Raw genomic sequence first — 14,636 nt, 5'->3', positions numbered from 1 at the left:
CTAGGTCCCTGGCTGTGTGTGTCCTCCGCTCTCAGGCTGCTGATTTTGCTCCAGGCTCTTGGGGTTGTCTCTGGAGAAGGAGAATCGCCCTTGCACGGAATCAGTGTAGTAGGCGCTTCCCTGAGCAGCAGTTCTGGCCAGCCACTCCAGCCCCTTCCCGGGGGACAGACGGACCCAGCTCATGCCGTAGCTGCTGAAGGTGAAGCCGGAGGCTTTGCAGGAGAGGCGGAGAGAGTATCCGGGCTTTTTCACATCCCCTCCTGACTCCACCAGCTGGATTTGCTGCCTGACCCCTGCAAATACAGATTTGTTTAGACGCTTGATTCTATCAGACTCCGTAACTCAGGATACACTTAATGGCTTAATTGTTACCTGGGAGAAGTGACAGAATGAGAATTAAGTTTAGCCAAAATCTCATTTTCCTGGGCTCTGTGAGAGCTAGAAATTCCGAGCGGCAAAGCGAAAGTGAGAGTGTGGGAAAACCCGCGTCTTCTTCTTGGAGGAGCTGCAGGACCAGAGACGTGGCAGGATTTAAACAGGGTGATTAGCATTTGATTTGCATAGACACCCCTTCATATACGGGAGCGGTTCCCGGGCCGAGCACCGTGAGCTTGGTAGACAGGTACATAGATGGGATGAATGTTGATAAATAGCTAGATAGGCTGTATGGGGATGGGGATAGATAGGCTGTATGGGGGAAGATAGATACGTGGCAAGGGAATGTTAAATAGACGGATTTACTGAGTGATGCCCAGACGATAAGGATGGATGCTTGAATCCATAATGCGCCATGGTCAGACCGGCTGGAGACCAGTTCACTGATGATGTTATAGAGGTGAGACAATGTACGGCGCAGGGAGTCGAATAAACACCGTATGTAACATTTTAAACCTACCCGACACAGCTCTGTGACACTGACCAACAGCGATTCCGGCAGAGGCCTTGGGCCCTTTTATACCTGCCAGAGCTCAGGGTTTTGCTTATCCTGCGTTCTGTCCTCACACGGGAGCTGAGCGGTTTACATGGGAATTTTAAGACTTTGGCGGATAATAGTTCCTTTTCCCCCGTATCAGTGTCTGTAATAGAATATCTGGGACCGAGTGAATCCCCACCGCGCTCAGTGCGGGACACCCCGTTCCCGGTATCGCCGCCTCCTGTGGATCTAAATCTGACTGACCAGCCGGGTTCATTTCCCCCATTTCAAAAGGAGGAAATTACTGTCTCCTGTGAGCTCCCAGCGCGTCCTGTCAGCAGCAAACCAGCTGGGACTTTCTCTGGTAACCGCCACGGGAGGTTTTTGTCTGGGCTCAGCCCGGCTTCCCCTCACTGTGCAGGGTGTGTGTCTGGCACAGTAATAGCGGGCGGTGTCCTCGGGCTTCAGGCCGGTCATTTGCAGATACAGCAGGTTGTTGGGGTTGTCCCTGGAGATGGTGAATCGCCCTCTGACTGCATCACCGTAGTATATGCTGGTCCCACTGCCGCTGCTGATACGGGCGACCCACTCCAGCCCCTTCCCGGGGGCCTGACGGACCCATTCCATCCAGTAGCTGCTGAAGGTGAACCCCGAGGCTTTGCAGGAGAGGCGGAGAGAGGCTCCTGGCTTTTTCACATCCCCTCCGGACTCCACCAAGCCCTGCGACCGGGCACCTAGGAAGAAAGACACAACACAAATCACATAAAAAGAGCAACAGTATCACATTCACCTGACTGTGCAAATTACTCGGGAGACAAAAATACCTTCCAAAGCTGCAAAAATGAAAACTAAATGAAACCAAAGTCTCATTTCCCCTGTTTTGGAGGGGAGAGTTCTCAGGGGCCTTGCTGGTCACTGCACAGACCCGGGGCTAAGGATTGTCTCTCCAGGTGCAGCCTGGGCAGAGAGAGGGACAGATTTAAACAGGAAACTCTCACCTTATTTGCATATCTCGCTGCTTATAGGAGAGACACAACCCCTTTCCCTGAATGATCAGAGCTATTGGTCCTGAGGCTCTATAGAGGGATTCGTGTGCCTGGGCAGTGCCCAGCGAGTTCGGGGCCATCCTGACCATACTAGTGCACAAAGAGCTCCCTTGAAATCCATCGCATCCCTCCAGATAGAAGGGCTGAGCTGCAGTTGAAGGAAATGGAACGGTCCACCACTGGCTTTAGCAGAGTTTGGATCACACCCTTACAGTGAAGCCTATTCAATTAGTGATCAGGGCAGTATCATGTGAAAATCTGTGTTTGTATCGAGGCCAGAAGTGTTTGGAACCTGCTGTCTCCTTTCAGGAGTGTGTTAGATCTGTAGTGGCATGAGGTGATTTTTCAAAGGAAGTTGAGAGCATTAGTGTCCAAAAAACTCAATGGGATTTTGATGCCAGCACATTTAGGCACCTTTGAAATCCAAATCCTAGTTATCACACCTTGAGAATTGATTCCCCAAATACACTTCTTCTGCACTGTGTATTTTTACTTTGGTGTCTGATAAGGGCCACATTCAAATATGACCATAAGAACATAAGAAAAGACATATTGGGTCAGACCAAAGGTCCATCTAGTCCAGTAGCCTGTCTTCTGACAATGGCCAAAGCCTGGTGCCCTAGAAGGAATGAACAGAAAAATTAATCATTACATTTTCCTTCTCTGTCTCCCATTCCCAGCGTGTGGCAAACATCCATAGGCTAGGGACACCATCCTTGACCATCCTGGCTAATGGTCATTGATGCACCTGTCCTTCAAGAACTTATCTAGTTCTTTTTTGAACCCTGTTATAGTCTTGGCCTTTACAACATCTTCTGGCAAGGAGTTTCACAGGTTGACTGTGTGATGTGTGAAGAAATACTTCCTTTTGTTTGTTTTAAACCTGGTGTCTATTACTTTAATTTGATGACCCCTAATCCGTGTGTTATGAGGTGGAGTAAATAACGGTTCCTTATTTAAAATAAAAATAAAATAAAATAAAATGAGGAGTCCCGTGGCACCTTAAAGACTAACAAATTTATTTGGGCATAAGCTTTCTTGAGTGGCAATTTAGACCCCATCATTTTCTATGTACAATTGGAATTATGTTTTCCAATGTGCATTACTTTGCATTTATCAACATTTAATTTAGTCTGCCGTTTGGTTGCTCAGTCACCCAGTTCTGAGTGATCTTTTTCTAGCACTTTGCAGTCTGCCTGGGGCTTCACAATCTTTAGTAATTTAGTAATTTTGTATCAGCTGCAAATTTTGCCAACTCATTGTTTACCCCCTTTTACAGATCATTGATGAATATGTTGAATAGGCCTGGTCCCAATACAGACCCCTGGGGGACACCACTATTTACCTCTCTCCATTCTGAAAACTGTTCATTTATTCCTGCTCTTTGTTTTCTGTCTTTTAACCAGTTCCACAGGGATCAGTTCTTGGTCCGGTTCTTTTCAATGTCTTCATAAATGATTTAAATCATGACATAGAGAGCACACTTATAAAGTTTGCAGATGATACCAAGCTGGGAGGGGTTGCAAGTACTTTGGAGGATAGGATGAAAATTCAAAATGATCTGGACAAACTGGAGAAGTGGTCTGAGGTAAATAGGATGAAACTCAATAAGGACAAATGAGAATACTCCACTTAGGAAGGATCAATCAGATACACACATACAGAATGGGAAATGACTGCCTATGAAGGAGTACTGTGGAAAGGGATCTGGGGGTCATAGTGGACCACAGGCTAAATATGAGTCAACAGTGTAATGCTGTTGCAAAAAAAGCAAACATCATTCTGGGATGTATTAGCAAGAGTGTTGTAACAAGACACAAGAAGTAATTCTTTCACTCTACTCTGCACTGCCTCAGCTGGAGTATTGTGTCCAGTTCTGGGCACCATATTTCAGGAAAGATGTGGACAAATTGGAGAAAGTCCAGAGAAGAGCAACAAAAATGATTAAAGGTCTAGAAAACATGACCCACGAGGGAAGATTGAAAGAACTGGGTTTGTTTAGTCTGGAAAAGAGAAGACTGAAAGGGAACATGATAACAGTTTTCAAGTACCTAAAAGGTTGTTACAAGGAAGAGGGAGAAAATTTATTCTTGTTAACATAAGAACAGCCATACTGGGTCAGACCAAAAGTCCATCCAGCCCAGTATCCTGTCTGCCAATAGTGGCCAATGCCAGGTGTCCCAGCAGGAGTGAATCTAACAGGTAAAGATCAGGTGATCTCTCTCCTCCCATCCATCTCCACCCTCTGACAAACAGGCTAGGGACACCATTCCTTCCCATCCTGACTAATAGCCATTAATGGACTTAACCTCCATGAATGTATCTATTTCTCTTTTAAACCTTGTTATAGTTCTAGCCTTCACAACCTCCTCACGCAAGGAATTTCACAGGTTGACTGTGTACTGTGTGAAGAAGAACTTCCTTTTATTTGTTTTAAACCTGCTGCCTATTAATTTCATTTGGTGACCCCTAGTTCTTATATTATGGGAACAAGTAAATAACTTGTCCTAATTCACTTTCTCCACACCACTCAGGATTTTATATACCTCTATCATATCCCCCCTTAGTCTCCTCTTTTCCAAGCTGAAGAGTCCTAGCCTCTTTAATCTCTCCTCATATGGGACCCATTCCAAACCCCTAATCATTTTAGCTGCCCTTCTCTGAACCTTTTCTAATGCCAGTATATCTTTTTTGAGATGAGGAGACCACATCTGTATGCAGGAGCGGCTCTAGATATTTTGCCGCCCCAAGCACAGAGGGTCCGCTGGTCCTTCGGCTTCGGTGGACCTGCGGGACGTCTGCCGAACCCACTGGCCCAGTGGACCCTCCGCAGGCAAGTCGCCAAAGGCAGCCTGCAGCTTGCCACCCCAGGGTCGCACTTGGAGCGCTGGTGCCTGGAGCTGCCCCTGCAGGGGATAACAAACCTTCCAGAACTGCTACGATGAAATCTTAATGTAGCCAAAGCCTCATTTTCTCTGGTGCTGGAGGGGAAAGTTCTCAGGGGACTGACTGGTCACTGCACAGACCCAGGGGCTGCGGATTGTGTCTCCGGGTGCAGCCTGGGCAGAGAGAGGCACAGATTTAAACAGGAAATGGTCTCCTTCATTTGCATATCCCCGCTTTATAAGAGACACACACTCCTGCTGCCAGTGATCTGAGTGACTCGCCCTAGGGCTCCGGGTGCGGGAGTCAGACTGTCCCGTCCTGTGTATCTGTGCAGCGCCGGGCACGGGGCACTGGGGTCCTGCTGACACTTTTGGACCCCTGGGAGGAATTAACAGAAACTGAGGGTCTGGCTATTGTGGGGTGATGTGCAGGGATGGGACTCAGCTCTGGAGCCCTGTCCCATGCGGAGAGGAGCCATGAGATGTTCATTGAGAGGGATCCGTTCTGGGAGGAATCATGTCCCAGCCGCTGAAGAGGGAAGATTTCCCATCCCACTGGGAGGGATTTGGGATGGAAATTCCTTTCCCTTCCTTCCAAGCATTGACCAGCTACATTGAAATGATCCATGACACTTAGTATGCGATCTTGTATTAACTCCCCTGTTTTTTGTATGTGGGTAAAAAGGTAAATAACTAGTTTCCTGTTCACTTTTTCAAGTAACCATTCATAAGTGTATAGACCTCTGTCACATCTCCCCTAAATCGTCTCTTTTCTAGATAGATGGATAGATAGATAGCGGGGGTGGATGGGGATAGATAGATAGATAGATAGATAGATAGATAGATAGATAGATAGATAGATAGATAGATAGATAGATAGATGCCTCCATCAATGTTAACATTCTTCAGAGGCCTTTGGCACACAGCTTTATGTGGTTCATCGCTGTTTATATTTCCTGCCATGGTAGCATCAGACCAATGACTCCTGCCAGTAATAATGGAATATAGAACATTAAACGATTTTATACAGTCCCCGGGAAGTTCAATCAAATTCTAACTATTTCATCTTCTCCGTTCTGTAAAATAAAAACGATCAGAAATCGGTGCCTTTGACCGAACTTTGACTATTGGGGTTAATTTCTGTCTTTTCTTAGCTTTGGCCATTTTAAAAGCCAAACACGGTGCGAATCCACTGTTGGTTTTGGTGATGGACTTTGTGACTATGATCTAGACTCTCACACAGTGATACCGGGCTCTGTCCTCGGGTCTCCAGCTGCTCGTTTGTAAATCCAACCTGTCCCTGGGATTGTCTCGAGAGACAATGAATCGCCCTTTTGTTGAATCGGTGTAGTGTGAACTCTTTCCTGAGTGCTCCGCCTTGGACACCCGCTCCAGACACTGCCCAGGCGCCTGAGGGACCCAGCACTGAAGACTGAAGACACTGAAATCTGAAGTTGAACCCGGAGACTTTACAAGCGAGGCGGAGTCAAAGTGCCCCTGCGGGTCCTATGTGCAAACGCGCACTGTGTGTAGGGACATAACAGAAAAATGATGTTTTCCAACCTCCAACGCCCCTTTCAGTCTTGTCCCTCAGGCTGTGCCGTGCTGTTTGCTCATTGCTTCCCCCTGGGGGTGGATGGGACTAGGCGACTCTGCAGCCCCCACCCCCCTTTCTCTCACTGACCCCCAATATTGTATTATTATTAAAACCAGAAAATGAATATTTTGGAGGAGTTATTTATTTATTTGTTTGTTTGTTTAACCCAGGATTTTTTTTTCTCCTAGGAAAGCAGATTTAAATTTTATTAGAGAATATTTATAATAAACGATACAAAGTGTTTGAAGCGTCAGTTATTGTGTCATTGGGGGTAATATACAGGTTGTGGGGGGATGTTAACGTTTTGGTGTTAGGCAGCATATACATATACACAGTCTGTCATGTCCCCAATGCGGGGTATACGGTGGGTCAGTTCAAGGTACAGCCAGTAAACGGTGAGGGTACATCATTCATACAAACAGGTTACAGATAGCCATGGTCATGAATACTACTTGTGCCAGAAAACCCACCATAGGTGGGAAATGATTCAAGTAACCAGACAAAGAAGCAGAAAACAAAGCAAAGATACAAAGATACTTGGGGGGTTCTAGCGCAAAAAGCTGAGAGATCCCGACCCTTCTGCTGGAATGTGTCACTGACAGGGTGACACTGAGCGGAATCCCAGCACGGTGAAGTGAAGAGGGTCCTAGAGGGAACCGGAATGAGCCAGGTTGAGGCTCCATGGCCTGTGTTATGCAGGAGCTCAGACTAGTTTCTAATCCTGCTCCGTTCCGGCCTTTATGTCTATGAATCTGTGACTGCCTGGGGAGGTTGGGGGTGGGCTCAGAATTTGTCCCTGGAGAGGAAAGAAAGAGGCAGGGACCCAACTAAGAATGTTCTGCGCTTTGCGGGAACTTGTATAAATTCCTTCACCTTGTGTAAAAGCAAAGAAGAGGGATAATAATAAAAATAAAAGGGTTTGCTGCTGCTCGGCCCTTTCCCAGAACTGATCTCATCGTCACTCACAGGCCTTGGGCGCACCCAACACCAAACCGCTTCTCTGATCACTGCATGGGGAGGTTCTTGTCTGAGCTCAGCCCGGCTTCCCCGCACTGTGTCTCTCGCACAGTAATACCGGGCGGTGTCCTCGGGCTTCAGGCCGGTCAGTTGCAGATACAGCTCACTCTTGGGATTATCCCTGGAGATTGTGAATCGGCCTTTTACCGAGTCACTGTAGTATATGCTGGTGCTGTACATGTAGGCGACCCACTCCAGCCCCTTCCCGGGAGCCTGGCGGACCCAGCTCATGCCGTGGCTGCTGAAGGTGAAGCCGGAGGCTTTGCAGGAGATGCGGAGAGAGTCTCCGGGCTTTTTCACATCCCCTCCGGACTCCACCAGCTGCACCTGGGACCGGGCACCTGAGAATAAAGACAGATTGTAAATATCTATATAAAAACAGCGGTAACACAGTGACAGTTATTCAGAGGAGGAAAATACCTTCCAAAGCCGCTACAAACAAAATTACAAGAAGTAAAAATCCCATTTTTCGCGTGCTGGAGGGGAAAGTTCTCAGGGACTGGCCGGTCACTGCACAGACCCAGGGGCTTCGGATTGTGTCTCCGGGTGCAGACTGGGCAGAGGGAGGCACAGATTTAAACAGGAAACCGTCTCCCTCATTTGCATGTCCCCGCTTTATAAGAGACACACACTCCTGCCGCCAGGGATCTGAGTGACTCGCCCCAGGGCTCCGGGTGCAGGAGTCAGACTGTCCCGTGCTGTGTGTCTGTGCAGAGCCGGGCACAGGGCGCTGGGGTCCTCCTGACACTTTCGGACCCCTGGGAGGAATGAACAGCTCCCTCCAGGGACTGGATTTCCTCACCCAGGAAGTGAGGGCCTGGCTATTGTGAGGTGATATTGGGGATTGCTGCGGAGGCTCAGCTTTGGAGCCCCGTCCCATGCGCAGAGGGGCCGTGTAACGTCCGGTCGGTGGGGCCCGTGTCTGGCGACGCTTCAGGCAGCACTGAAGGGAGATTGTTATTCACGATGGATATTTATATTCGGGTCCACACTCCTGTTCCCATTCAGACTCCACTTCCCATTTATACGGGGATTCAGTAAAATAAAACGGAGCACAAATCAGTGCCTTTGTGTTGCCTGTTGCGGTTGATTCCTGTTTTTCCCCCCTTAAATGGGGCCATTTTAAGAGCCAAACACGATGTTAACCCGCTGTCGGTTTTGGTGATGGGCTTTGTCACTCTGGTCCAGTCTCTCACACAGTGACACCGGGCGGTGTGTTCCGCTCCCCTGCTGCTCCTTTGTAAATACAGAGGGTTGCTGGGACTGTCTCAGGAGACAACGAACCGCCCTTTCGCCGAATCGGTGCAATGAGAACACTTTCGTGTAAACTGCGCCCTGGAGACCCACTGCAGACGCTTCCCAGGAGCCTGACGGACCCAGCGCTGAAGTGGAACCCGGAGACTTTAGAAGAGGCGAAGTCAAAGGGCACCTGCAAGTTCCATGGACAAACGAGCCGTTTATATAGGTGCAGAGCTGAGAAAAAATATGTTTTCCAACCCCCAAAGCCCCTCTTCAGTCTCCTCCCCAAGGCGGTGCTGTTTTCTCATTGCTCCCCCTGGTGGGGAATGGAGAAGGGGATTCTGCGCCCACCCTTCTCTCACTGACCCCTCCCCCCTTTTTTACTATAGTTTAAAGCAGAAAATAAATATTGTGGGGGTTATTTATTCTTTTAATCCAAGATTTTTTTGCTCCTAGGAAAATGCCCCTTGTGCCAGGGGCTCATATAACTTGCCGCCTCTGCTGATGTGTGGATAGACCGGTGAGTCTGGTGCCTTCCTAGTCTCACCTGTGTGCTAGGAAAAGAAGAAACGGGTGAGAAGAGACATTTCAGTGGCAGCGTGTGGCGCTCAGAGGAATTTCAGGGGAAGGAAGTAACCCCATTGCGAAACTGTCCGAGACGGCAACTATTTATAGCCTGGGAGACTTCCTCGGGGCTGCTCCCATCCCCTGTCCCTGGCAGTCGGGGGCTGGCAGCGCCCTCAGCAGCGGACACGTTGCGCTGTTACTGCAGGGGGAGGTTTTTGTCTGAGCTCGGACTCGCTTCCCCGCACTGTGCGCGTCTCTGGCGCACTAACACACGGCGTCCTCCGCTCTCGGGCTGCTCACGTGCAGGTAGAAGCTGGTGCTGTCCTTGGAGGCTGTGAATCGGCCCTGGATGGAGGAGGCGTAGCCATTGCTGGTGGAGGGACTATGGTAACTGACCAGCCACTCCAGCCCCTTCCCGGCTCCCGTCTGACCCAGCCCATCCAGGCGCTGCTCAGAGCGAACCCGCTGGTGGCACATTGCAGCGTATGGGACTCTCCGGGCTTCTTCAGCGCTGGCCCCGACTGGGTCAGAGCCACCTGGGAGCGGGGCCCTGGGGGAGAAGGGAAACGGGACAGACGGTAAATAAAGCCCAGTCACCCCATGAAACCGGTCATTAGCCCCGGGTTCAATGGCAAATACCCAGGGAACGGGGAGAACCAGCCACGCTGGGCACTTTGTACGTCAGCCGGGGTGAGCTGACAGAAGACAGACGTGTCACACCCCACATCGATAGCAGCAGCAGCAATAATACCCGCTACCCTACCCCTCCTGTGAATTAATGGGGGATAAATTACCCTCCAAAGAAAACCAAATTAAGCCAAAGTGTCATTTTCCACGTTGTTGACCGGGAAAGTTTTCAGACTATTGGCCGGTCACTGCACAGACCCAGGGGGCTGCGGATTCTGTCTCCGGCAGCAGGCTGGGCAGACTGGGACAGATTTAAACAGGAACCTGTCACTCCTATTTGCATATCCCGCTCCTCGTAAGAGAGCCGAGCTTCCTAAGAGCGCCGTCTGAAAATCCAGGCTGGGACATTCTGGAAGGCAGGGGCAGACGTCAGGGGTCGCACACCAGTCCCCAGGCCAGTCCCTTGCAGGCGGAGGAGAACCCAGCTTCTCCGCCCGAAGAGCAGAGCGCAGCTGCGCCTTCTTCCCTGCGCCGCGGGCTGAGCTGGGCTCCCCACCGCCCCTGGGGCTCTCAGCGGGGGCACAGGCAGCCAGCCCTCCCACGCCGGCCCCTGCTGCCGCCGCCGCCGCTGAGAGCCCGGGGGCGGCAGGGAGCCCGGCTTGGCCGGCGGAGCGGGCGCAGCTGCTGGCGCTAGACTCTCCCCTTCCCCGTTCCGCAGTCGGCTGCTCCCCCGGAGAGAGGGACTGGGCGCACCGCGGGCGGCCCTTCTGGAGCCTGGAGGCTGGGAGCAGCAGCAGCCTCGTGCTTCTCTGTTTAAAAAAAATTGGGGGGCACCGCTTTTTGGAGGCCCCAACCCTAGCCTAGTCCGCCTAGTTGTTGCACCGGCCCTGCATATCCCGCTCCTTGTAAGGGACAGACTCCTTCCATTAACTAAGTGAATTACTCTCAGTAGAGCTCCGAATTGAGTCTGACTCTCTCAGCATTTCTATATCTGCAACTAACAACCTGCGATGGGCTCCTGAATAAACATTTGCCTACGGGGTAAAAGAACAATTGCCTTCAGTGACCTGAAATTCATGTATATATGTAGTCACTGGTCCAGTGTCCATTGTACTCACTGCAAAGACTCTCATTATAGGTTTGGGATTAGGTTTTTAGAAAGAAGACTCTTTGGCTAGAAAGCAGGGCGGACACCTCTAACAATCTCTGTGTATCAGGGTCAGAGGTGTCTGAAAGGTGATGTTTCAGGAAGGTGTTGGACTTATTGTTGTAGGCTGTGATTTCCGATCTATCTATCTATCCATCCCCGTACACCCCCTCTATCTATCTATCTATCTATCTATCCGTGACACTTGTAGAAAATTTGCCAGCTCACACCAAGGCCCCCATGTCTAAATTGAACACTGACAAACAGATAACTGGAACAGGTCTGTCTCTCCTCTTTGCTAGTATTGCTACATTAGGTATTTGAATTATATGAATGTATTTAGTGTTTAGGTTTTATTGACTGCATGCATTAATATCACTTATAACATATGTATCCCACAGAGTAAGGGCATATTTGGATGGTTGTATTGTAAGTCTCTGTGACTGTGTGAATCATCAGACAGGAGAGACACATTAATTAGAGTGATATGCTGAAGATCATCAGAAAGTGTTATCTCCTTCCCCAAAGGTAAGGTCTATCAACAACAGATGGTCTATTGTGGAACATTAAAGAAGACAAAATACTTTTTTTTCTGCTCTGCTCCCCATAAAGATAAGACATGCAAGTTCCTTCCATCCCTTGAGTTTGCAGCTCAGAGCATGCGGTGGGGTTTGGGGTGAGGGGAGGGAATATAAACCCCTAGGAAGAAGTAATTCATTGTCTCTATGCCGCTTGGACTCTGGGAGGCAGGGTTTCTAGGCAGAAGCAAGCAAGAGACCCCCAGCTGTGTAGTCTGTGTTAGCCCTGTAGGACACACAGAGGTTGCTTATTACATATATATATGTTATTGTCATAGGTTTGTTCCCCACTTTGAACTTTAGCGTCCAAAAGATGGGGACCTGCATGGATCCTTCTAAGCTAAAATTCTAGCTTAGATTTGGTAACACTGCCACCAGCCAAAAATATAGTGTTTTGGCACACTCTCTATTCCCCCAAACCTTTCGGGGGGGGGGAACCCAGATCCAAACTCCTGGGATCTTAACACAAAGGGAAATAAACCATTCCTCCTCCCAGACTTTCCCTCCCTTGGTTGTCAGGGAAAACTACCTTTGATTCAAACTCCTTGAATCTAAAACAAAGAGGGATTCACCTTCCCCCCTCCTTTCTTCCCCCCCACCTATCCCTGGTGAGTCAGACTAATCCCCTGGGGTCTCAAACAAAGGAAAAATCAAACAGGTTCTTAAAAAGAAAAGCTTTTAATTAAAGAAAAAAAGAAAAGGTAAAATTTAGCTCTGTAAAATCTGGATGGAAGTTTACAGGGTCCAGCTTAGAAAAACTAGAGGGACTCCAGCACAAACACAAGTACAGCAAAGAGGTAACATATTGTTCCAGCAAACACACATTTGCAAATACAGAAATTAATCGAAATACTAATCTGCCTTTTCTAATACTGATTATACTGAATAGAAGAGAATACTTCAGGAAGCTTGGAGAGCCTGGATATACATCTGGCCCCTTTTAGATCCAAAGAGAGAACACCCCCCAAAACAAAGAACCCAAACAAAGGCTTCCCTCCACCGAGGTTTGAAAATATCTTGTCCCCTGATTGGTCCTCTGGTCAGGTGTTTGCCAGGTTCACTGAGCTTGTTAACCCTTACAGGTAAAAGAGACCTTAACCCTTAACTATCTGTTTATGACAGTTATATATAATAACTTCTATTACCTTTAGAAACTTTAGTATGGAACTCATTTATGAATATGTTTACTTGCTTTAATCTTGTATATAACCCTCTTGTTTCCTATTTAAAACAAATCTTTACATAGTTTAGGATTGGCAAAGGGGGCACAAATGCATAGGCCTGGTGCTCTTGAACACCTCTGCAATAGTCACTGGGAGGACCCCTTAAGGGGATCAGCCCCCATAGGGTCACACTCTCACTAGAGTAAACCACTTGGCTTCACCACCTCTTGGGAACCGAAACTTAGAGCCTCCAGCCTCCCTGCTTCAGAGAGTCCAGGAGCTCCCTTCAGAGAGTCCAGCTGAGTTGGGCACCTGAGGAAGACGTGTACCCCCAAAGGGAGCAATGCACCATGAAGTTCCTTAGACTGACACTAGTTGAGTTCTTGGAGTTTCTCTTCCCTTTGGAGGTAAAATTTGCACTTTGGGTATGTTTTCTTTGTTCCCTTCTGTTGGGTGATTTGTTTGTTCCAGGTTTTTGTTTGTTTACCTGGAGTGGGTGTTTAAATGGAAGAGGTCCTGTGGTGAGAGTCCTTCTTGCTATAGTGGAAAGAAGCTGCAAAGTAGCACCTCACTCCCTTAGGCATCTTTGAAATTTCAGGCCTAATTAATTCACTTCAGGTAGAGAGACCTAACCAAACGTCTCTATGTAAAGCTGTAGGAGACTCTGTAAGATGTTTAGGACATCAGTCTTTTAACAGTAAATCCAATATCTTCTTCTTCTTCTCCTTCCTAAGCCCCCTAAATACTAAGGGATAGATTTACAAATGGATTGAGGAGCCCAATTGCCGCATTCAGAAATCACATCCCATAATCAGGCCCCAAATGGGATTCAACGCATCCTCCCCCCTGCCCAGCTATCCCTGAATTCTGTATACATCTAAGATCACTTTTCATCTAAGTTTTTGCCAGTAGAAGTTCCCTGGGCCCGATGTTTCTGCCTCTGGGTGTGCACTTTGCAGCCCCTGGTCTTGTCTACATGGACTATAACCTGTAGAGTGCACTGGCTCATTGGGCTTCAAATGTCCCATGTAGACCCTGGTAGTGCTTAAAGAGTCGTTCTGGTTAAAACAGTTAGAGTTAGAGCTTCAGTCTGGTAATGTATCAAACAGAGTTAGAGCTTCACGCTGGATTGAAGGACAACTTTGGGAGAGATGTAAACTCCCATGCTTTCAGAGTCTCTCGAACGCTTGGGGGAGGAGGGAATGAGAAATCTTACGCTTTTGAGTAGGTGAGTTGATAATTGCCACACATTTCTCTGCTTCCTATAAAAGAGCTGGTGCTGGTGGCCCCTGTGGGAGGCAGAAGACTGAGCTAGGTGGGCGCTTGGGAGATTATTGGGCCTGGCAATTCTTAGGGTCCCAGATTTCGGATGGCAGTTCAAAAATAACATTGATTATTGCAGGCTAACTCAGGGTAAAGCGTCCGGTCTTATCTTCTGAGTTATGCAAGGAAAGACGTCTGTAGTGGTAACAGCAGGAGAAAATGTAGAAATATTCTACCTTTTCCCAGAGGATGTTGTGAAGGCAAAGAATATAACAGGGTTCCAAAAAGAACTAGATATATTCATGGAGGATTGGTGCATCAATGGCTGTTAGCCACCATGGGCAGGGATGGTGTCCCTAGCCTCTGTTTTGCCAGAAGCTGGGAATGGGTGACAGGGGGTGGATCACTTGATGATCACCTGTTCTGTCTGTGATGGGTTGGATCACAGAAACCCCCAACTGATGTGCCAAGACTACTTCTGCCCCTGCTTTCCTGCCCTGGCAGCTTGGGACTTCAGTGCCCTGCCTGGTTTGGGCCTGCTCCAAATCCAGACCCAGGTCTGAACCACGTCCCCTAACAGCTGTAAAGGTGTAG

At 48.6% G+C, this 14,636-nt stretch overlaps 1 gene segment (V, D, J or C); it reads right to left on the bottom strand.

Moving 5' to 3' along the window:
- Window positions 1-1,837, bottom strand: LOC120380799. The segment is given in 3 exon segments: window positions 1-212; window positions 1,219-1,647; window positions 1,738-1,837. Coding segments are annotated over 3 exon segments (687 nt in total).
- Between the last annotated feature and the right edge of the window lie 12,799 nt (window positions 1,838-14,636).

The sequence above is a fragment of the Mauremys reevesii genome, linkage group 13 (genome assembly GCF_016161935.1).
Source record: "Mauremys reevesii isolate NIE-2019 linkage group 13, ASM1616193v1, whole genome shotgun sequence".
Classification (NCBI taxonomy): domain Eukaryota; kingdom Metazoa; phylum Chordata; order Testudines; family Geoemydidae; genus Mauremys; species Mauremys reevesii.
This window is presented reverse-complemented; position numbering and strand designations above follow the sequence as displayed.